Here is a 24,971-nt window from a genome sequence, read left to right as displayed (position 1 = left end):
ACTGCATTTGCTTGTTTGTTGTAAGCTGCTATTTCTTTCTATGCGCCAGGCACTGTTCTAAGCCCTGGGGTAGACATAAACTAACCAGATTGGACACAGTCCCCGTCCCACATGGGGCTTACAGTCTCCATCCCCATTTTATACATGAGGGAGCACAGGGAAAAGTCAGGTGACTTGCCCGAGGTCACACAGCAGAGAGAACTGAAGCCGGTATTAGAACTGAGGTCCTTCTGCCTCCCAGGTCCGTGCCCTATCCACCAGACCTCATGAATTCTCGCTGCATTTAATAGTGCGGCACATTGCCGAGTGAAGCTGCGTCAGATTTGGACAAGTCCGTTCCTCTTATAGAAGTAACCTAAGTTATTTGCCAGAATACCAGGATATACTGCATTTACTCAGATAACTGCTCCATCTTTTGGCATCATTTTTGCAACCCCAAAAGAGGGAAGGGCTAGTCTATCAGCATAAGAGCTAAGCGTCGCGGTGAAGGAGCTGGAGGAGCATCAATCAGTGTAATTTGTACAAATTATTTATATTAACATCTGTCTCCCCCTCTAGACTGCAAGCACGTTGTATGTAGGGAATTGTGTTTGTTGTAGCGTGCTCTCCCAAGCACTTGGTGCAGTGCTCTGTACACAGCATGCAATAAATGTGATTGATTGATAGAGCTTTTAATAATAATAATAATAATAATGTTGGTATTTGTTAAGCGCTTACTATGTGCCGAGCACTGTTCTTGTGCCCAGCGTACTCTTCTAAAGGCTCGGAAAAGGTACAGTTCTCTGGAGTTGGTAGATTTGGGCCCTGCCCACAAGGAGTTTACAGATTATAGTGAGACCCAGACATTAGAAAAAATCAGAGAGGGGAAATGGCCGAGTATAAGACTTATGTCCTAAAAATAATAACTGTGTCATTACGTTCCTACTTTGTGCCAAGCGCCATATTAACGTGCGGGGGTAGCTGAAGCTAATCAGTTCAGACAGTTCCTGTCCCATATGGGGCTCACGATCAACGTAGATAGGAGAACGGGTATCGATTCCCCATTTTACAGATTGGGAAACCGAGGCCCTGAGAAGTCAAGTGACTTGCCTGAAGTAGGCAAGTGGCGGAGCCGGGATTAGAACCCAAGTCCTCTGACTCCCTGTGCTCTTTCCATTAGGCCATGCTGCATTTCAAAAAAAAGATAAATGTGTCTTTTATTTCTTTAAAGATCTGGCGGTGGAGGAAGGGGAGAGGAATTATCTGAGTAAATATGGTAATCGTCCCTCTGTAGAAGTCACATTTTTCTCCAGTGTTTTTGCCAGTAATCTGGTTTCCATGATTTTAGAAACAGCTTGGCATTCACGGACAACGGACAGATTTTTACTTGAATTTGATTTTAATTGGCAACGAGTACTAAAAACTGACCTGCATCTTTTGCTATAACGTGTGGAATAGAAACAGGATTATCCCATGAAACAATTAAAGGTCACGGGGCTGATTTGCACTTGTGCCAACCTCCAAAACTTCCTAATACCCTGTTAGAGTGTCACTATCCCTCCCTTCAAGAAGTTTATAATCTAATGGGAATGACGGGAAGATCCAGGTTCTCCCTGTTCTCCGTCTTGAGTGTGACCCCCCCCCCTTGTGGGACAGGGACTGTGTCCCCACCTGGCGAATATTTATCTACCCCAGTGTAAGCGTTTAACAAATACCATTAAAAAAAGTTATTTTTCTGATAGGGCAGAAGGAAAAAGACAACAAAAGTGAATGAATCTTTGTATTTAGAATAAAAACCACAAGTATTCCTTTGTTCAGTCGTATTTATTGAGCGCCTACTGTGTGCAGTGCACTGTATTAAGCGCTTGGGATAGTACAATAGAACAGTATAACAGACGCATTCTCTACCCAAGACGAGCTTGACTACTTCAAATGTGTAAGCCCTTAAGGAAGCAGAATGGCCAAGTGGATAGCGCACGGGTGTGGGAGTCTCGAAGGACCTGGGTACTAATCCCGGCCCTGCCACTCGTCAGCTCTGTGACCTTGGGCACGTCACCTCATTTCACTTCTCCGGGCCTCAGTGACTTCATCTGTCAAAGGGGATTAAGACTGTGAGCCCCATGTGGGACAGGGACTGTGTCCGACCTGATTAGAGAAGCAGCGTGGCTCAGTGGAAAGAGCCCGGGCTTGGGAGTCAGAGTTCATGGGTTCGAATCCCGGCTCTGCCACTTGGCAGCTGGGTGACTGTGGGCAGGTGGCTTAACTTCTCTGTGCCTGAGTTCCCTCATCTGTAAAATGGGGATTAACTGTGAGCGTCACGTGGGACAACCTGATTACCCTGTATCTCCCCCAGCGCTTAGAACAGTGCTCTGCACGTAGTAAGCGCTTAACAAACACCAACGTTATTATTAGCTTGTATCAACCCTATCCCGGCTTAACAAATACCATTAAAAAATAAAAATAAAAAAGAGGGTAAGGATCGTCTCTGTCAGCTCTATTGAGCTGTGCTCTTCCCAAGCGTTTGGTCCAATGCTCTGCACGCCGAGCGGTCGATCAATACCATTGAGCGATGGAGAAAAATATTAAGGATGATCGGGTGTAGCGGAAATTAATTGGGAGAAACTTCCTGGACGAGGTGTGATTTAACAAGAACATTGTAGCTGGAGAGTGGGGGTCTAGCAGAATGAAAGGGAAGGGAGTTCCAGGAACCGAGACAGGCAGGAGCAGAGGTTTTAACGCGGGAAAATCAAGAGCGTTGAAACTGTGAAGCGTTAACCTGAGCCGTGTGAAGAGTGTGAACTCCGGAGAAGCGAGTGAAGTGAGCAGATGTATGGGAGAGAACTGGCGGAGGACCTTGAAGCCGGTGTTTCTGCTTGATGTGGGGACTGCAGACTAAGCTCCTTGTGGGTAGGAAACGTGTCTACCTAACAAGAATAATAATTGTGGTATCCGTGAAGCCCTTACTACAGGCCAGGCACTGTACTGAGCGCTGGGGTGGATACAAGCAAATCGGCCTGTCCCACGTGGGGCTCACAGTCTCAATCCCCATTTTACAGATGAGGGAACTTAAGCACAGAGAAGTGAGGAGACTTGCCCAAGGTCACACAGCTGTTGGAGCGTATTCTCCCAAGAGCTTTGCATAATGCTCTGTACCTGGTAAGCACTCAATAAATACCTCTGATGGATTGGTGTGAAGGGAATCTTGAGCCCCACGAGGGTCTGTCCGATCGGTTTATGTTGTAATTACCTCAGTGTTTGGCACAGTGTTTTGGGCGTAGTATGCCTTAATGATTACCATAACCAACTGGGTCGCCATTGCAGGTTTTTTTGAACGTTGGAGAGGGGTGTACTGATTGACTTTCTAGAAAGATAAGTCTGGACTGCAGTGGGTCGTGTAGACTGAAGTGGACATTTGATATTTGTGTTGTCCACGTCTCCCCCCCCCCCCCGCGCACACACAACACTTACAAACGTAGCCAAGCATTACATAAATTATTTCTGTTAACATTTTATCTCCCCCTCTAGACCTTAAGCTCGTCGTGGGCAGGGAACGCCTCTCTCCCAAGTGCTTAGTTCAGTGCTGTGTACATGGTAGGCGCTCAATACATTCCAGGCCGATCGATTGACAGACCGGAGTGATTGACAGACCGGAGGCAGGGCAGAAGTCACCGAGGAGATGTGCGGTTGGGTAGTTGGGAGATGATGGGAGAGCGCCAAACCAGAGGAGTGATTCTTTGAGGAGACGACGGGCTAGAAATTTTGTGGAAGAAAAGCTAGCGAGATCCAGTGATGCAGAGCGGGAAAATTTAAAGTAGATGAGAGAGAGTCGATCCCTCTCTGAGTCGCACCTGGAGAGTTTCCAGTCCTCTAAAAATCTCTGCTAGGGGAGGAAGAGGCAAGCAGAGGCCCGTCCATTCCATTCCCAGCTTGGGCAGCGGCTAGCGAGGGGAAGGCCATCTGCTACGGAGTCAAAACTCACCCGTGCCGGGCAGCAGCGGCACGGGAGAGAGTCGAGGGCGGAGACTCGAGTTGACTGCGCCGAAGGAGGCGACGGTAACCCGCTTCTATATTTTTACCGAGAAAACGCTCTGGATCCACTACGGGAACGATTACGGACGGAGAGCGGGGCGTCCTGGGAGAGTTGTGTGCGTGGTGTCGCTGTGGGTCGGAAACGACTCGACGGCATAAGGCAGGACAAGAACAGAGAGTCAACGATGATGCCAGGGCAGTGGACTTGTGGGACAGGGAGAGGGAAGGTGGTAAGTTGAGTAAGATGGAAAAGTTAGGATGAGGGGTTGGTTTAAGAGGACAGAGCTTTGTTTGAGCTGGGGCAAATCTGAGGTGCTGACAGGATGCGCGTGGGGAAGACGAGAGGAAATGGAATATCGTAGAGCGAGACTCTTTGTGGTACTTAAGTGCTTACTGTGTGCCGAGCAGCGTGCTAAGCGTTGGGGTCGATTCAAACTGCTCAGGTTGGACACGGTCCGTGTCCCACATGGGGCTCCCAGTCTCAATTCCCATTTCACAGATGAGGGAACTGAGGCCCAGAGAAGTGAAACGACTTGCCCGAGGTCACCCAGCAGACAAGTGGTTCTTTCTGTGCTTCGGATTCCCCTTCCACGGCTAGCATTTTCCGTGGCAACTCATTTCTCCACCTACCTTGCTGCCTCTTTAAAACCCTGTTCTACTTGGTCCTTTGCGATAACTCGATGGTGTGGAAATTCAATAATGGGAAATAAGGGCCGGCTAGATTGGTTCAGTTCACTCGGAAATATGAAGTAAGTGGTCGCCGTGTACTACTTAACTAATAGGCTTAATGTAACGCGTAGCTGTTATCTGTTTAGTTTGCTGTGCGGCCAGAAGTGCGGAGAGGATTACCAAGTACTCCGGAGAGAACAGAGAGGGAGAAAAACTTCTTTGGAACTTGAAATGAGGAGCAGCTGTTTCCTTCATTAGCCTGTTTATCCTGTATAAGGACCAAGAAATAAAACTGCAGTTGCCTTCGACGCCACCGGTCCCGGCTGGTTAAAGAGAAACCTTCACAGACTGCCTCCTCACAGATGGATCTAGGCGGTTCCTCTACAAAGACGGGAGAGTGACTTGAGAGTAGAATCTTTCCCGCTCAGTCAATCCGTCCATCGTATTTATTGAGTGCTTACTGCGTGCAGGGCACCGTGCTAAGCACGGCGTAGCGGATGGAGCCTGGGCCTCGGAGTCAGAAGGTCACGGGTTCTGATCCCGGCTCCGCCACTCGTCTGCCGGGTGAACTTGGGGAGGTCGCTGCACTCTGCTGGGCCTCAGTTACCTCATCTGTAAGATGGGGATACAGGCCGCGAGCCCCATGTGAGACAGGCTCTGGGTCCAACCTGATTAATTTGTATCTACCCCAGTGCTTAGAACGGTGCCCGGCACGTAGGAGGCACTTTCCAGATACCATCGTTATTATGAAGCGCTCGGGAGAGCACAACACAATAATATAACAGACACGTTCCCTCCCCACAACAAGCGGTGTTATCTAAGCCCCCGAATGAGGGTGTTTCCAGAGTGCTTCATTTCGACAGTCGTCCTTTCATTTCCCTCCTCCCCCTCCCTACCGTCAAGACTGGTTTGCCGCTTAGTAACCATCGCTTTGACATTGTTTTGAGTCGCTTTTTAAAGTCACAGCTTATGTTGTCTGAGTCTCACCACGCTCCCCCCGCCGGTCTGAAGGAAGCCAAACGCGAGACCAGATTTGTGCACCGGGGTGTGTTTCAATGGCTGACTGGGCAGCGTGTTGATCGTACGAGTCCTCGTCTCCAAGCTGCAGCAGGTGGAGACACCGCGGCCTCTCCCGTCCGGGCCGGTGCCCACGTGCGGATTCGAACGTGTCCTTTTTCAGAGGCACAGGTGCACACGTGTGGATGACTGCAGCCGGTACATTTTTAACCTCCGGGAGGAAATGAAGATGTACACGAAGCGAGGTTTGGCGTTCTCACTCGCAAAAACCCAGAATAAGAAACTCGACGCCGGGCCGGCCAGCTGAAGCAGAGCCTAGTGATTTGTGTTGTGGTTAACATTCAGCGCGTTTTGACTTAGCTCTTGTCTGAGGTCGCGGTGTGCAGGGTACAGTGTGTTCCTAACAGGCAGCATTTCAACTAACGATGCCAAATCTCGGAAATTTGCTCGTAAAGGGAGGGGAGCGCGTCTGCTTATTCTGCTGTATTGTACTCTTCCGAGTGCTGAGTACCGTGCTGTAGCACACGGTGAGCACTCGGTAAATGCCATTGATTGACAGTGATAATCACGATTACGGTGCTCGTTATGCACGTACTGTATGTCGGGCACCGCTCTAAAATTGGCAGATAGATGCACGCTAATCAGGTTGGACACAGTCCCTGTCCCACATGGGACTCTACCCTCTTAATCCCCGTTTTACAGACGAGGGCACCGAGGCCCAGAGAAGTGGAGTGGCTCGCCCACGGTCACACAGCAGGATTCTTTACCCCGTTAAGCAGCGGAGCCCTGAAAATGGGGGAAAACAGTCTTGCCTTACGCCGTCGGGTCGTTTCCGACCCATAGCGACTCCATGGACACGTCTCTCCCAGGGCACCCCACCTCCAGCTGCAGTCGTGCTGGTAGTGGGTCGGTAGAGTTTTCTCGATAAAAATACAGAAGCGATTCACCGTCGCCTCTTTCCGCGCAGTAAACCCGAGGCTCCGCCCTCGACTCCCTCCCTTGCCGCCGCGGCTGCCCAGTAGCAGATTGTAACGGATTGCCGGCCCCTCGCTAGCCCCTGCCCGAGCTAGGAATGGAACGGACGGGCCTCTGCTTAACTCTCCCTCCCGTAGCCGAGACTGGTAGAGGTCTGGAAACTCTCCAGGTGTGATCATGAGAAGGAGGGAAAGCAGTACTAAATGGAAAAACAAAGTGCTCGATTGAAATGTGCTGTGTTCGAGCAGTGTGGGCAGTTTCAGGTGTGCTGTTTTTAAAAGAAGGTGGTTGGTTTTTCTTGGTGCTGAATTTTGCATTTTGGCCGCTAGATAGTGGGAAGAAAGGACCATCCTTGTGCCTTCGGTCCTCTACGTTGCAGGTTTGTCTGGACAGGGGAACATGCCTGCCAATTCTCGTATATGGTACCCTCCCAAGCACTTAATACAGTGCTCTGCACCTAGTAAGCGCTCAAAAGCCATCGAGTAGATGATAGAGTAGGCGACCGAGTACTAAAGTCGGTTTTCCGTTAGCAGAGCACTGCCTTTTTCCCATTAAGCTGGTGGTTCTTTGGATTTGGACACAATCATTTTCTAATGATTGAAGCAAGGTTATTTAATCATAAATACTCAATCAGTTCTCTCCTCTAGACACTGTAAGCTCACTGTCTGCAGGGAACAAGTCTACCAACTCCCGTTTTCTGTTGTTTTGGGTTTTTTGGGGGGTGGGGGGTTAGTATTTAAATAAAGTGCTTATTATGTGTCAAGCACTGTAGCACTGGGGTAGACACAAGTTTATCAGGTTGGACCCATTCTAAGTAGGAGGGAGGAGGATTTAATCATCATTTTAAACAGTTGAGGAAACTGAGGCCCAGAGAAGTGAAGTGACTTGCCCGAGGTCACTCAGCAAGAAATTGGCAGAGCTGGGATTAGAACCCAGGTCAGGTCATTTAACTTCTCTATGTCTCAGTTCCCTCATCTGTAAAATGGGAACTCAATACCTAAATATATATATATATGTTGGTATTTGTTAAGCGCTTACTATGTGCAGAGCAGTGTTCTAAGCGCTGGGGTAGACACAGGGGAGTCAGGTTGTCCCACGTGGGGCTCACAGTCTTCATCCCCATTTTACAGATGAGGGAACTGAGGCACAGAGAAGTTAAGTGACTCGCCCACAGTCACACAGCTGACAAGCGGCAGAGCTGGGATTCGAACTCACGAGCCCTGACTCCAAAGCCCGTGCTCTTTCCACTGCGCCACGCTGCTTCTCTAATAATGTTGGTATTTGTTAAGCGCTTACTATGTGCCGAGCACTGTTCTAAGCGCTGGGGTAGACACAGGGGAATCAGGTTGTCCCACGTGGGGCTCACAGTCTTAATCCCCATTTTACAGATGAGGGAACTGAGGCACAGAGAAGTTAAGTGACTCGCCCAGAGTCACACAGCCGACAAGTGGCAGAGCTGGGATTCGAACTCACGAGCCCTGACTCCAAAGCCCGTGCTCTTTCCACTGAGCCACGCTCTGTCTTCCCTCCTACTTGACTGTGAACCCCCTGTGGGACCTGATTATCATGTAACAATAATAATAATAATAATGATGACGATGATGATATTTGGTTAAGCTCTAACTTTGAGCCAGGCACAGTCCTAAGCACTGGGGTGGATTCAAGCAAATCGAGTTGGACCCAGTCCCAGTCCCATGTGCGGCTCACAGTCTCAATCCCCATTTTGCAGATGAGGTAACTGAGGCACAGAGAAGTGAAATGACTTGCCCACGGTCACACAGCAGACAAGTGGTGGAGCGTATCTCCCCCGAGGCTGAGAACAGTGCTTGACACAATAGCAAGTGCTTCACAGATGCCACCGTTGTTATAATTGTCTTGTCTTTGCTCAGCGATCGATCGGTGTATTGAGGAAAAGTTTAGTGAAATAGGCAGAAGGCAGGCAGCAAGAGGCAGAGGAGAAAGAAGAAAGAGAGGCTTGGATAAATATTAAACTTGATGTTAGCCCCTTGAATCCATTTTTTTTGTTTTGTTTTGATTTGGGCTACAAGACATGGCGTGGCCATAAATCTATTTCATTCCAGTTCTGTCAGTTTCTGCCTCTACCCTGATCTCCTCTTTTCCAACTTCTCAAAGTTTGCTGTTCTCCTTTAGTAGTAATGAATGACAATAATAATTGGGGTTTTTGTGAAGCACTTACTATGTGCCAGGCACTGTACTAAATGCTGAATTAGGTCATCAGGTCCCGTATGAGATTCACAGTCTAGGTCGGGGGGACGGGTTATTGAATCCGCATTTTGCGGATGAGGAAACTGAGACACAGAAGTGACTTGCCCGGGGTCACACAGCAGGCTGGGTGGCACGAGGCTGTCAGTCGCTCGTACTTAGCGAGCGCTTACTCTGTGCAGAGCACTGTACTGAGCGCTTGGGAGAGTGGCACCGGAGTACCGAAGATTACCGGGGAGAGCGAAGTTGATCCCGTTTGACTGGGATCAAATCTTAGATCGTCACTTGGATCCAAGCCCCACCCCGGCCCCACTCTAAGAAAAGTCCTTTTGAGGGCTCGCGATCTCACAGCTGCGAGCTTCCTGATCTGTTTTTCCAGGAATTCCAACCGGATGGGAAAACCAAAGTTGGCGACATAACGCAGCCTGGGTAAAGGCAAACGACTGACTCTCGGCCTCTGATTTCTGCTAACGGGATGCCTCTGCCGGGTGACCTTGGGCAAGCCACTTTACTTCTCTGGGCCTCAGTTACCGCATCTGTAAAACGGGGATGGAGACTGTGAGCCCCACAGGGGATAGGAACTGTGTCCAACCCGATTGGCCGGTATCCACCCCAGCGTTTAGTACGGTGCCTGGCACATAGTACTTAACAAATATCACTATTATTATTATTATAATTATTATTAGATCTTGAGCCCCTTGAGGGCCAGGGTTGGTGACTAATTCCCATCCATGTTCTCTTTCTCAGTGCTTAATGTGATACTTGAGATACGGTAAGCACTTGAAACTATCACTATTACTTCCTTCTGAGTACATTCACAGACAAATCAGAGAGACTGTGAACCCCCGGTGAGGCAATCTGATTCCCCTGTGTCTACCCCAGCGCCTAGAACAGTGCTTGGCACATAGTAAGTGCTGAACAAATGCCATCTTTTGCAGCGCTCAGTACAATGCTCTGCACACAGTAAGTGCTCAGTAAATAGGATTGAATGAATGGCCGGCCCTACCTCGTGTGTGCCGTGTGACTGGGCGAGTCACCTCACTTCTCGGGGCCTCGGTTCCCTCATCTGGAAAATGGGGATTAAGACCGAGAGGCCACTGTGGGACAGGGACTGCGTCTAACCCCATTTGCTTGCATCTACCCCGGCGCTTCGTACAGTGCCCGGCACACAGTAAGTGCTTAACGAATACCGTAGTCACCCTCTAGGCCGTCAGCTCACTGTAGGCAGGGAGTGTATCATTTTATTATAGTCTTCCAAGTGCTCCGCAGGCGGTAAGCGATTTCCCCCTATGAGACTGTGAACCCGTCATTGGGCAGGGATTGCCCCTATCTGTTGCCGAATTGTCCATTCTAAGTGCTTAGTACGGTGCTCTGCACATAGTAAGCTCTCAATAAATACTATTGAATGAATGAAGTGCTTAGTAAATATGATTGACTGACTTTGTCTACAGTTGAATTCTGCCCATTATTCTATGATCCTACCACTGACGCTTCCAGTCCACCTGTGGCAAGAATTTTCCCCTGTACCAGTCCAAAAAATGGACCACGCTGGACTCATGCTCCCTTCTTTTTTTTTTTGCATGGCATTTGTGTGCCCGGCATCCTGCTACGTGCTGGGGTAGATACAAGCTAACTGGTTTGGATGTGGTCCCTTTCCCATTTGGGGCCTCCCAGTCTTCATCCCCATTTTACAGATGAGGTAACTGAGGCCCAGAGAAGCAAACTGACTTGTCCACGGTCACAGACAAGTGATGGAAACTGGGATTAGAACCCAGGTCCTTTTGACTTTCCAGACCCAGGCTGGTTTTACTAGGCCACGCTGCTTGTAAAAGAAACCTGAGCCCTGTCTTTGATATTGTTGAAAGAGTACAAGCTTGGGAGTCAGAGGACCTGGGTTCTAATCCAGGGAGTCCAATACAACAGAGGTGGTCGACGTGTTCCCTGCCCCCCAAGAGCTCACAGTCTAGGCCGGGAGACAGATATTAACAGAAATGAAGACAAAGTTGGAGAGAGAAACAGGTGAAAAAAACCAGATAGGTATGTTAGAACCAGATTGTGAGGGGTTTATAGTTTGATGCAGAAACCGTTGGAGGGCTTAGGAGAGAGAAAAGATATAATAAGAATAATTAGGGTATTTGTTAAGCACTTCCTATGTGCTAGGCATTGTACTAAGCACTGGGGTGGGTACAAGCAAATTGGGTGGGACACAATCACTCTCCCACATGGTGCTCGCAGTCTCAATCCCCATTTTACAGATGAGGTACCTGAGGCCCGGTGAAGTGACTACCCAAGGTCAAAACGCAGACAGGTGGCAGAGCTGGGATTAGAACCCGTGACCTTCTGACTCCCAGACCTGAACTCTGTCAACTACACCATGCTGCTTCTCGGATATGGTCTCAAACCGATTCTCTGCGGGAGACATTGGAGGCCAGAAGCTCCTGTTCCCCGAGGCTTATATATTTCTAGTATTTATTAAAAAAGGCCTGGAGGTTCAAAGATTAGAATAGAGTTATTTTCTACCTCTCAGTTTTTTCCCTCTTAGAGTCAGACGCGTCAAAGTTGTGCAGAAGAACTACTAAAGAGATGAGGTTCCCCTGATTATTTTCAAAATCCAGAAGGGAATAATAGCATTTTGGGTTGTTTTTATTTTCCACTTTATCTGGTTTAGTTTGCCAAGAGGTTTTTTTGCTTTTTTTTATGGTATTTGGTAAGTGCTAAATCTGCGCCGGGCACTGTACCAAGCACTAGGGTAGATACGAGCTCATCAGGTTGGACACATGTCCCACAAGGGGTTCACAGCCTTAATCCCTGTTTTCCAGATGAGGTAAATGAGGCAAAGAGGAGTTAAGCAAGTTGCCCAGGGTCACACAGCAGACAAGTGGCGGAGGCGGGATTAGAACCCAGGTCCTACTGAAGAGTTGGAGAACCAACCTCAGGCCTGTGTCTCGTATTTCGGCTTTTGTTCCAGTCCCCTAAATTATAAACTGGCCTGTCACACTCTATGTTGTCAGAGAGGATTGTTCGTCGGCCGACACATTTTTTTGAGCCATTTTAACCCTTTTTGACCCCTTGTCGATTGACAAGCTTGTCCCAGCTCTGATCTAAGAGCTGAGAGTTGCGATTAGGAAGGCTGATTTTAGTGGTCGCTCAAGGCTGTGCTCCCAAAGCCTAATTGTAGTTGATGCTTAGGCTTCTTTGTAAATATGAGGTTTCTTAACATTTAGCTTCCTTCTGTTTTCTCGGGAATCTGGAGTGTACTGGTTTACTTAAATAAGCAGCAGCTGCCTGCACAGAAATCATTAAAACCTGTGAGTTCCTAAAGTGTCGGTTGTAATTTGGGTAGCATTTTGAGAGGCTCCTGGAAATCTAGCCCTGTTGTTCCTCGTTTTTAACAAATAGCAAAAAAAATTAGCTGCAGTTAATGGTAACTGTGAAGTGCTTATAGGTGCCAAGCATCATACTAAGCAGGGTGGCCTAGTGGACAGAGTACGGGTTCAGGAGTCAGGAGGTCCTGGGTTCTCTTTCCGGCTCTGCCCCTTGTCTGCTGTGTGACCTTGGGTAAGTCCCTTCCCTTCTCAAGGCGTCAGTTACCTCATCTGTAAAATGGGGATTGAGACTGGGACCGTGTCCCATCTGATCACCTTGTATCTGCCCCAGAATTTAGAACAGTGCCTGACACACAGTAAGCACCAACAAATGCCATAAGTACTCGGCACAAGGCGCTCACAGTTTTAATCCCCAGTTCACTGACCCGAAGCGTAGAGAAGTGCATCGACTTGCCCAAGGTAACACAGGGGCTTAGAGGCCAGGTCCTCCGACTCCCTGGCTCCTGCTCTTTCTATGAGGCCCTCCTGCATCTCTTCCTTTTCTTCTCTTCTGCTTTATTTTATCTCGTCTCAACACCTCTTCTTGCCCAGATCAATGTCATTTCCTTAAGCCCTTCTTGAAATATTGTCCTTTTAGATGGAGATTGAGTTCTTGGCTCCACACATTTGCATACACACAATAGGGCCGCTTTACAGGAAATCAGATCTATTATCTCTCCCCTCCATATCCTGAGGGGATTTCTGGATTTACAAATCCCACAGTGAGAGAAACAGAACTCAGAAGGGGTAGTGACTCTAGAAAATCCCATTAAGCGTGTCCCAGTCTCAATGGGGAGAGTGGCTTTTTAAACTTTAATAAAATAAGTATAATGGTTATGGTGTTTATATCAAGCGCTGGGGCAGAGATGAACAAATCGGGTTGGACAAAGTCCCTGTCCCACGTGGGGCTCACAGTCTTAATCCCCATTTTACAGATGAGGGAACTGAGGCACAGAGAAAGTGAAGTGTCCTGCCCAAGGTCACACAGCAGATCTGTGGCAGGGCTGGGATTAGACCCCATGCCCTCATGACTCCCAGGCCCATGCACTCTCCGCCACGCCATGCTGCTTCTACTTTACTTTCCTTACCTCTAGCAGAGTCTCTGGAGCTGAGCCTTCCTAATACGGTTTTGATAATATATTGTTTCAAATAGTGTCTCTGACCCAAGATGTCTTTGCATCCAGCAGAAACTGCTTGCCACCCACTTCAAAGCACTCGATCACCTTGTCCCCTCTGAACTTACCTCGCTGCTACGACCCAGACCGTGCCACTTTGCTCCTCTAATGCCAACCTACTCACTCCACTCCATCTCGTCCATCTCGCATCCGGCTTCTCGCCCACGTCCTGCCCCTGGACCGGAGCGCCCTTCCACTTCGTGTCCGACAGACTCCCCACCTTCATTCTCCCCACCTTCAAACCTTTATTAAAATCAAATCTCCAAGAGGCCTTCCCCGACGAAGCCCTCATTTCCTCCTCCTGCGTCGCCTTGATTTGCCCACTTTGTTCACGACCGTCCCTCGGCCCCACAGCACTTATGTACATATCCATAATTTCATTTTTTTCTATTAATGCCCATCTCCCCCCCAGACTAAGCTCGTGGTGCGCAGGGAGTGAGTCCGTTGTACTCTCTCTAGCGCTTAGTAAGTGGTCAATGAATATAACAAATTTGATGCTTGTCATAAAGGACGTCCCCCCGCTTCAGTTCTTCTCTAACCGACTGCATTGCTCTCTTGGAATCCCACCTGTTCCATGAGGCTTTCCCCAGTTAATTTTTCTACTTCTCCAGGTCTCTCTTTTCCAACTTCCACCTTGACCTTGGCCAAGTCACTTCACTTCTCTGGGTCTCAGTTCCCTCATCTGTAAAACGGGATTAAGACTGTGAGCCCATGTGAGGCAGGGACTGTGTCCAACCCAATCACCTAAGAAACACCATAATTATTATTAGCAGTAGTAGTATTATAGAAGGCAGACCGCTTCTGAGAGGGCTTGCGGAAAAATGCTGCTTCAAGCCCACTGGCAACTGCTTTTCCCCTTCCCCTTAAGCAGCTCCCTTACTAGGTCTGAAGTCAACAGGCTTGAGGGGGACTGGTTGGATGATAATAATAATTGTGGTATTTGTTAAGCGCTTAGTATGGTGCCCGGCACATAGTAAGCGGTGGGGTAGATATGGGGTAATTGGGTTGGATTAAGCCCTCCTCTCCTCTTCTCCCACTCCTTTCTGTGCCGCTCTTGCACTGGGATTTACTCCTTTTATTCACCCTTCCCTCATCCCCACAGCGTCTACCTACATGTCCGTAATTTATGTACATTAATGTCTGTCTCCCCCTCTAGACTGTAAGCTCGTGGTGGGCAGTGAATGTGTCTACCAACTCCATTATATCCTACTCTATCCTACTAGAGAAGCAGCGTGGCTCAGTGGAAAGAGCATGGGCTTTGGAGTCAGAGGTCATGAGTTCGAATCCCACTCTGCCACTTGTCAGCTGTGTGACTGTGGGCAAGTCACTTAACCTCTCTGTGCCTCAGTTACCTCATCTGTAAAATGGGGATTAAGACTGTGAGCCCCACGTGGGACATCCTGATTCCCCTGTGTCTACCCCAGCGCTTAGAACAGTGCTCGGCACATAGTAAGCGCTTAAAAAATACCAACATTATTATTATTATTATTATTACTCTTCCAAGCGCTTAGTACAGCGCTTTGCACACAGAAAGCGCTCAGTAAATACGATTGAATGAATGAGTAAATACGATTGATCCATGAGAAAGCCGGCCGTTGCTAACGTCGGACCTTCCAGATCTGTCCAGGGATATAGGCGGCAGTCTGATAATGCTATACCTGGCTCTGTAACCAAACCACCGGGAGCCCATAGACCCCAAGAATGATGAACTGAGAAAAAGAAACACTTCTGCAATCATTTAGATAAACCCAACTCTGGAGAACCAGCACTGGATAAATTATTTATCCTTGGCAATTTTAACTCTAGAGCTAGAAGAGGTATCCACCCTCGGAAAAAGTCATCGGGTCTGTGTGCCGAGCAGCGTAGTAAGCGCTCGGAAGAGTACAGTACAGCAGGAGGGGGAGACCGAATGAATGCACCGAACACCGTCTTTCCCCGGCCAGTCAAAATGAAAACATCTCGAGTGCACCCACGATCCAGGCAGGAGCATCTCATCGACTACATCGGAGCAGGCCGAGGGAACGTCGGGTGTACACGGATCCCATCAGATGTGCGCGGACCAGAGGACTGGACCCGGTGGACCGTGGAGCAAGACTGTCGGAACAATTGCCTCGCAAAGTGTCCACCGGATCAAATCAACTGTAAACCCCCAGAGGAGGAAGGTATCCGCGGGGAAATCTGCAGTAGCGTCGCAGCAGCCTTGGTGGAACAGGAAATTCCATCTGCGTTCCCAACACGTGCTTCTTCATTCATTTATTCTTCGTTCGTATTTATTGAGTGCTTCCTGTGTGCAGGGCACCGTACTAAGCGCTTGGGAGAGTACAATACAACAGACATATTCCCTGCCCTCGAGCTGACCGTCTAGAAGGGGAGACAGACATGAGTAGAAATAAATGACAGATACGGACATCCGTGCTGTAGGGCTGGATGGGGGGGATGAATAAGGGGAGGAAGTCAGGGTGAAGCAGAAGGGAGTGGGAGAAGAGGAGCGGAGGGCTAAATCAGGGAAACGCCTTTGGAGGAGATGGGCCTTCACTAGTTCGGTACTGTGGAAGGGCAGCTCTTCGCGAGAACTGTATGCCGGGCTCAAGACGACGGGCACGGCCAAGTGAAGTTGCCAAGATTAGTCGGCACGAGCGGCTTGAACACCTTACCCTCGTTATATATTGTTACATTGTCCCTGGTGCTTAGTACAGTGCCCTGCACCAAGTAAGTGCTCAATAAATAGGATTGACTATTGTGAGTAGAGACGCTTGGGGCGAAAAGAAAAGTAGCATCACAGAGACAACATCCCCCACCGTCAAGGATCTTTCTAGAAATAACACCGTCCTGATCAACCCGCTCTGGGATATTTTGCAAAATCCTTGGGAAATACTCCATGGACACAAAGATCAAGATACAAACTTTGAGGAGGTCCTAGCTAATAAACCCGTGTGACCTGGGGCGATTCATTTCACTTCTCTGACCTCATCAGTAAAACGGGGATTGAGACTGTGAGCCCCACGGGGGACAGGGACTGCGGTCCAACCCAATTTGCTTATATCCCACCCCCCAGTGCTTAGTACAGTGCGTGGCATGTAGTAAGCTCTTAAATACCATCATCATCAGCTTACCTAGTTCATCATCTTCCTGTTCATCTGTAAAAAACCTACCATGTGGCTGACCCCAATTTTCTCTTTATGGGCTTCTTGAAGACTGGGTCCTGAACATAAATCAGTGGATTGATTTTTTTTTTTCTTCCCCCCCTACCCCCGGCCCCCAAAGTTAACATGGAGATGCCTTAACACGTAGGCTCGATCTTATTGAGAAGCAGTGTGCCTTCATGCCTACAGCACAGGCCTGTGAGTCAGAAGGATCCGGGTTCTAATCCGGGCTCCCCCGTGTAGCTGCTGTGTGACCTTGGGCAAGTGGCTTCGCTTCTCTGAGCCTCTGTTACCCTCATTTGCAAAATGGGGATTGCGACGTGAGCCCCATGTAAGACAGGGACTGTGCCCAACCTGATTTGCTTGTATGCACCCCAGCACCTAGCACACAGTAAGCGTTTAACAAATACCCCAATTATTATATTACTGTACCCTAGCAAGCACTTAGTACAGTGCTGTACACGCAGTAAGCTTTCAGTAAATATGATTGATTAATTGATTGTTTAACCATTCTGAGGCACAAATGTGTACTCACGTGCCAATCCGCTTCCAGAAAAACGGAGGCCGTCGCACAAACCGAAGCAGTAAAGCGGCCAGGTATCAAATCGGTTTCTTTCACCGATGGAACGTGGAGGCCCAGCCCGATTAAGTTGCTTTTGCCCGAGCGCTCAGTGTTTCCTTCTGAAATTTGAAGTAAATGAGTCTGACAAACCACAATTTGGGTAAATAATCCTCCGGGTTTGGCTTTGTGGGAAATAATAACGTTCCAGTCAGCCCGTCTCTTGGTACTTGTCGTCTTTGTCACGCGTTGGGTTATTAGCATCGTTCTTTCCTCTGAGGAATAATTGGTCTAAATGATCCCTTTGGACTGAGGAAGGAGTAGAGCGCTGCAGTGATGTCTTGGAGACGACCTCAGGATTCTGAAGAGGATCCTATTTCTTTTCCCCCTGTAGTCTGGTGTAGAGGGGACCTCTTTTGATTTGATTTACTCCTTGTACCCCCGTAGAACTCCAGTTTGACGTAGAGGCGAAATGTGTTCATGAAACGTAGGGGGCTTTTCCAAAGTTTCTACTAGCTCCATCTGTGTTTTCCGTGCTTTTATCATCCATCTCCCCCTCTGTTAATGTCTTTCTCCCCCTCTAGTTCGTAAGCTCATTGTGGGCAGGGGATGTGCTTGTTATATTCTCTCCCAAGCGCTTGGTACAGTGCTCCGCCCACAGTAAGCACTCCGTAAATATGATTGCCTGGCTGTTGTTATCGAACGTTTACCGGGTGCCTGGCGCTGTGCTAAGCGCTTGGGAAGTACAGCCCAACAGAACGGTTAGACCCTTGCCCACGGCGGGCTTACAGTCTTGCGCTCAAAACTGTGGCCTTGTGTTTTGTGACTTTCATTCAAGTCAGTGGTATTTTCCGCGCGCTTACTGTGTATAGAGCGCTATACTGAGCGCTTGGGAGAGTACAAGACTTTAGATATCGTGGTGGTTTTTAACACCCTTTTCACTTCTCCAGGAAATGCTTGATGTGAGACCAGACCTACTCGGCTTGGGGATAAATTCTACCTTGCCAGGCGACACGCTGCCCCATCCGGGGCCAGATATGTAGCTTTGCCAGCTGTCATGCAGTTTAGCAAAATGTACGCAGTCTTCTCGGATAAATACGTCCTTCCAGCTCGGTCCCCTCCGATGATGATTCGCCACACTCTTTCGTCTCCGTCCCTCTTCAGCAGTTTCCGCCTTAACCACAGACTTGGCTTTTTTTTTTTTTCGGGACTTCAGCTGCTTCTGAGGGGACTCGGACAGCGATTGCCCTGGTTGCAAACGCTGGGAGATTTCTGAGCCCTTGTAGGCGAATGAACGTATTCTAGTAGAAACGTTTCATTCCTCTTAGAAATCCTTTGGGGTAAGAACCCCGGAGCCCCATATGGGTCTTAATTGGAAAAGAACCCACCTCAGATGATTCTCGCGGACCTAGAAGGCGATGCAGTTTTGAAGGTTAAATCAAAACAAAAGCGATCTCGGGCGCAGCGAGATAAAAATCACGGCCTGTGGTTACCGAGTACCTGCACAGGAATTGTACACAGAAGCTGATTTCCTCTCATCTCGTAATGGAGAGGCGGTTGGGGGGGGGGGGGAGGGGGGGAAATGCCCTGCACTTTATCACAAACCCAATCTGTCAAACAAGAGTTTGAGAGGCAGGCGGGATAAGCTTGCATTGTTTAAGGCTGGGAGGTGCTTATATATCCTGTGGGAATTGCTAGCTGCTTTTCCTGGTCGATGGCTCAGGATTGGCTCTACCTAGATTCAGTATGAAAATATGTGGAAAGAGTCACCCGGAATGAACCTTTCGGAGAGAACTGTTTTGCCTAGGTTTTTTTTTTCCTAATGTGGATTATTACAGGCATAAAGAAGCGAATGGCAGGCTGTGTGTACACAGTCAAAATCTGTGAACACTTGCATTTTAGTCAGTCGTATTTAGTGAGCACTGTCCTGAGCGCTTGGAAGAGTACAATATAACGGACACATTCCCTGCCCACAGTGAGCCCTTATTTTTGATGGTGGGGAAGGTGCTTTTCACAGTTGGAAATAGCATCTGAGAAGAGGTCCTTGCCCTCTTCCCAATGCCTAGAACAGTGCTTGACACATAGTAAGCGCTTAACAAATAACATTATTATTATTATTATTAAATTCAAGATCCAGAAGACACTTCCTGAGATTTCCTGAACCTTATTCCTTGAGATGGCCGGAGGTTACCCCCAAAGCCCCTGAATGTCGGGGGGAGGAGAGCTAAAATATCACTTGCCCCAACTCAGCGGCGATAAAGCCCAGGCCCAGGAGTTAAGAGGACCTGGGTTCAAATTCCGGCTCCGCCACTTGTCTGCTGTGTGAGCTCGAGCAAGTCACTTCACTTCTCTGTGCCTCAGTTAATTCATCTATAAAATAATGGTGGTATTTGTTAAGCGCTTATTATGTGCCAGATACTGTACTAAGCACAGGGGTAGATATAAGATAATCTGGTCAGATGCAGTTCCTGTCCCACATAGGGCTCACAGTCTTAATCCCCATTTTCCACATGAGAGACCGGAGGCCCAGAGAAGTGACTTGCTCAAGGTCACACAGCAGACAGATGGCAGAGCCGGGATTGGAACCCAGGTCCTCCGACTCCCAGGCCCGTGTTCTTTCTACCAGGCCTTGCTGTGGGGGTTGAGTGTGAGCCCCATTTGGGACAGGGACTGTGTCCAACCTTATAGGCTTGTATCTACCCTAGCGCTTAGGACAGTGCCTGGCACATAGTAAGCACTCAACAACTACCATTAAAAAAAGCCAAGAAGCCCATGCCCAAGGGAATGGACTGTGACCTGGTAGGAGGTTGGGGAGGGAGAAAGCAGTTGGGGAGACCTCTTTGTTATTGAAATGGCAAGGACCTTTTTCCCTCCAACATCCACCGCAATTCCCAGATGAAAATCCCAAAGGGGAAAAGATTCTGGGACGCCCCCCAGATTTTTCTGCGGCCATATCGAAATTGTTTCTGCATGGCGGCGCCCCCTTCCTCCCCTCCATATCCCACTTGGAATTCCTTAGACATCACCTCGTTAGTTGCCTAGGTTATTGAATGCTCCACAAGTTTAACTCAGCTTGAAATGCCTAATGATTCTAGGGAAAAAAAATGTGGTGGGTTTGTTTTTATCTCTTTTCCTTTCTCTCCGTGAATGGGGGCGGGTGGGGGGGGGAATGGAGGTAAAATTGCCCTTCACCGCATTTTAACCAAATTGTTTACACAGGTGGAGTCACTTGAGAGTGATTAGTTCACTCCTTCATTAATTCTGGCCCACGTTGCCTGTAGCTTTCTCTAACTTATGTGCCCAAATTGCACTAAATCACGGGTTTCTTAAATAAATTATAGCTACCACATTCACCCCGGGGGCCGGGATGAGGGTGAATGCCGTGTTGCATTTTTCTTTCTCGGCTCTGGTCACTTTCGGGTCCCCTCTGTCCTTTTTCTCTGAACGTCCATGACCACATTCATTGTTGGAGCAAGAGCCAAGGCCAGCCCAGTTAGAATCATAGTCTACCAAAGTTGAAATGGTACACGCTGGTGGAGCGTTTGGGCGTCACAGAGCCGTTCGTTCTGTAGGGAATGTACGCGTAACCCTCCCCGCAGATAGACCAGGAGGGGAAACACTAACACTTTTACTGGGTGTTCGACTTCTAAAGCTTATAAATATCTGGGGGAGTGAAATAGCTCATCGTGGCACTTCAAGAAATGATCCCATTTTAAATGTAGGGCGGTTCTTCTTCGCTCTGCTTAGAAGTCTGTGCTTCTCGCAGGTAATCATCGATGTGTAGTTTTGATCTCTCTTTGAGTCTTTGAGGTGGTTTTTTTCTTTTTCTTTTTTTTCCCCCCCTTTATGTCAGTGGCCTTTTCAGTAATCACCACTTTGAGTACTGGGAAAAGACTTCAAATTACCAGCGAAGAATAAATATTACTGCGAAGATTTCACATCTTTTAATAGGCTGCTAGCTTAATCTTCTGATTGTAATATCACAGACTATTGCAAGGGGGTTGAGGTCGATGGCTCATGAGAAAGCAGCGTGGCCTAGTGGATAGAGCTCTCCGGGTTTGGGGAGTCAGAAGGGCCGTGGCTCTCTCCAGTAGGCCATGCTCCTCCTCGTGAGGGCCTGGGAGTCAGAAGGACCTGAGTTCTAATCCCGGCTCTGCCATGCGACATTGGTAAATCACCTAACTTTCCGTGCCTTAGTACCTCATCTGTAAAATGGGGATTAAGGTTGTGTGCCCTATTTGAGTCAGGGATGTGCCCAACCTGATTACCTTATCTCCACCCGGCGCTTAGTCCAGTGCCTGGCACATAGTAAGCGCTTGACAAATACCATAAATTCCAGTAGAAAATATAATTTTAGGGTTAAGCAGCTAAGTGGTGTCTTTTTTCTCGCTTGTTCTTGTTGCAGGGTCTCTTGGATAATAAATCCGGCAGGAAACAACCACCAAATGGGTTTTGTGCACCTGTTACGTTACATCCTCCGCCGCGTTGGCGAACTGCAGTGACTGTTTCTTGGAGAAGCGAAGACCCCCGGGTGTTCACCTCATCCTCAGCGGAGCAAACCAGAGCGGTGGTAGCTTCTCCAATCTACAACTATGCAATTGACACTGTTCCTCATGGATAAATTCAGAGGGCGGAGGAAATTTAATCCATCTGAGATTCCAGCTCACGGCTTTGGTAGTGTGGATCCCAGTGTGACGAAGGCTTTTTTGGAAAAATGGGAGTTGGTGGTGAATGTAAATGATTGGATTTTTAGAAGTGTGCCAAATCACCGTTTTGGGAAGCCGGAGTTTCTTTGCCAAAAGCTGGGTTTACATTTGGTGATGATCAACTTCTTCAAGATCAGGTTATCAGAAAAGAAAATGGAAACCCTCGTGGACAAAATCATGAATGATTTTTTGTACTAAATTCTAAAAGCCTTGTTTTGAAGATGATTTATAAGTGTGTGTATATATAAATCTTCTAAGACAAACCAAGACAGCTCAATTACAAGCTGTCTTGGTTCTTTTTTTTTTTAAAATGTACAGTTATTTTAAAGCAGGGAGAGGGAGTTCAAATCCTGCATCTCCATTTTGGCTCTTCGTGTCTTGATGTGAAAAGAGAAGAACCATGGGCAGGTTAAAAGGACTTCTCCCTTTGTAAATATTTCATCCCTTCCTTCATCTCAGACCTCTCCTTACAGGTAGCCAGTAGACTTCGATTTCCAAACCTCAGTTAAGTCCTACCTCCCAACCCCATTCTCCTTTCAGGAGGCTTTTAAAACTGCGTTTAATCCATTAGCCGAAACCCTCAAAGGCTTCAATTGAAAAGTGCTCTCTTCATTTTTCCCAGTTTGATCGATTAATTTTATTCTTCAAAAATTGTTTAGCCAGAAGATGGGGGTAAAAATAAAATTCAGTTGACTCTTAAAATCCTTCTGTAAATTGCACTCGCCGGGCCAGATAGTCTCCTTGATATATGCGCTGCGGGCTTCAAAAGTGCTCGGAGTACTCCACCCATAGCACTAGCACAGTGCTCTGCACACAGTAAGTGCTCAATAATTACGATTGACTGATGAATAGCAGGCGTGGCAGAATGGTAAGACGCGTGGATGATTAACCCACGAATCAGTTTGAAGAGAAATCTGCTGCTGTTTGCCAGAATCTAACATCAAGGGAAGTGAGAGAGGAGGCTGAAGAGATGAAATGGGAGGGAAATCGTATTGGTCACAAGAGTCAAGCAGACAAGGACCCGCTGGCTGACACGGAATTACAGGTAGTGCTGGCTTTTCTCCTACTCAGCAGTTTCCACCGAAGTTCATTTTTTCTTCAGTGTGGTCCAAAATGCAGAATGAAGCGTGGGTCCACCATTTCTTATTACTCTGCCCTCCTTCAGAAATTCTAGGTTTTTCTGTTTTGGCCAACCCTGCTTGCAATATTGTGTATTTGTGATGTCTCTTAAGCCTCAAAGCTTGGACACATTACATTTGCATAACAGCCCGAGCCATCCAACTACCAGGACCGCCGCTTCCCAATTTTCTGGGGTTTTTTTAAATAACGTATTTCCTTCCTGGTTGTTTTTCCTCTACGCTGGCACCTAACCCATCCCTCATTCAGCTGAGCTGTGGAGGGTGGGGGGGCCGCCGGGAGAACGGCAGAGATAAGTTTTCATTTAAAAAAAACAAACCACAGACCCAAATAATTGGATTCAAGTCCCCAAAACCGAAGCAGGAAGCCAGGAGTCCAGCCAGCCCGAGGAGGAGACCCCGCGGGCCGACCACAGGATGATTTTCCCCATGAACCGCTGAAGGATCGAACTGCTGTGACTTGAACAAGCCAGTTTTGAATCTTCAGACCATTTATGTCGGCACCTCCCGTACCTTCACAACTGAGCATTTCCATCATTATAGAAACCAAGGTGCAGCATTAATAAATCGAGTTTGAAAGTTATTTCCATCCTTTTGTTGAATGCCTCATCTTTCTCCCTTTCCTTCCTCTCTCCCATCTCTCCTCTCTTCCTTCTCATTTTCTCTGTCCTTTCTCCTTTCTCTCTCTCTCTCCTCCCTCCTCCCCTCCCCACCTCAGAAAACAGCCCTCTTATCCCTGACCCTAAAGGTTGTAGCCTTGTTTGGGTTTATCCCTTCAGGTAATTTGGAAGTTTCCTGGAGTTGGGGGGGGGGGGGGATCTCAGCTGTGTTTCTTGAGTTAATCTGGAAACTTATTTGTAAAGCCGCATCGTCCATGGTTATTTGAAAAAATGATGTACAGTTAATGTTTGGACCTTGTGGACACAGCCAAAGATTTTGGTTCCTCCCCAACCACCCTTAAGGCATCCTTAGTCAGATGCAAATTTCTACCACTGGAGCACTTTACTCCGTTTCTTTATCTAAAGATCCCTTCTCCTCCCCCAGCCTCTCCGCCACCCATAATTATTGCATTGGATGCATCCTTCAAAAAGGTCTTAAGCCTCCGCTGGCCCACAGCCTCATGTACATTTCTGTACATTTACCTCTAGAATAGCAGTAAGACAGGATTGGTCCTCTGGCCTTCAGGCCTCCCGATATACCGAAAAAGGGGAACCTGTGATTGAGGCATCAATAGATTTCTCTCCCTGCACTACACCGCTTGTGTGTACTTACAAACAAATTTGCTCCATTTTTTGAAAACTTAAAAGCGGGTTTGTGCCTTGATGACCCCTGCCCATGTTGGGGTTGGTAGTAAGTCTTCACAGGCAGAAACGTTGAAATGCAATTAAGGAAATTACAAAGATAATTTCCTGCGTAATTTTCAAATCACATAACCCTTTTTAATCTGCCAAACTATTTTATGAAGAATTGTCTTGGGTTGTGGAGAAATCAGATCTTTTGAAACAAAACTATAAAATGTACTGCTTCCCTCCCTGACCCCAATTGCTGGTTCCCTCCTTCTTCGTTTGTAAATATTTCAGTATTTATTAGATTAGCTCATTATTTTGCTCTTATAAACTGAGCCAGATTATCTTGTGTGCAATTGTGTGGTTATCTTTGTCTTCCCTGTAAAAAAAAAAATTGTACAGTATAAATAAGTAAAAATCACTGTTTTTCAACACTTTTTTAGAATTGTGTTTGTAAATACTGTAGATTCTTTTTCTGTATAATGCATTCTACGTTTCGTAATGCTGTAACTTGTAGAAATATTGTATATTTATTTTCTGCTTATTTAATTTCTCAGTCCCTGTAATTTATGCCCCCCCCCCAAATTAACTGCTTCTTTACCAATTAGTGATTGATCATTGGAGCACTGTCCGATTTGGTGCAGACAATAGTATGTCCATCAGTCTGATTCTTTTCTCAGAGTTACCCCTTTCCTTCCTGTCCGTTCAG

General features: G+C 47.7%; 1 protein-coding gene across 5 annotated transcripts in view; it reads left to right on the top strand.

Moving 5' to 3' along the window:
• BCL2L11 (BCL2 like 11) overlaps positions 1-22,542 on the top strand; it is a 49,568-nt gene extending 27,026 nt beyond the window's left edge. For 3 of the 5 annotated variants that reach the window (XM_029068308.1, XM_029068298.1, XM_007662733.2), the window contains one exon: positions 21,540-22,542. In XM_029068308.1, the coding sequence (XP_028924141.1) occupies positions 21,540-21,755 (216 nt within the window). In that variant the 3' untranslated portion in view covers positions 21,756-22,542. Of the gene's footprint in view, positions 1-4,823; positions 4,986-21,539 lie in introns of those variants that run through there. The other 2 variants (XM_007662782.3, XM_007662689.3) reach the window with 1 other exon arrangement.
• Positions 22,543-24,971: the final 2,429 nt, after the last annotated feature.

The sequence above is a fragment of the Ornithorhynchus anatinus genome, chromosome 1 (assembly GCF_004115215.2).
Source record: "Ornithorhynchus anatinus isolate Pmale09 chromosome 1, mOrnAna1.pri.v4, whole genome shotgun sequence".
NCBI lineage: Eukaryota > Metazoa > Chordata > Mammalia > Monotremata > Ornithorhynchidae > Ornithorhynchus > Ornithorhynchus anatinus.
This window is presented reverse-complemented; position numbering and strand designations above follow the sequence as displayed.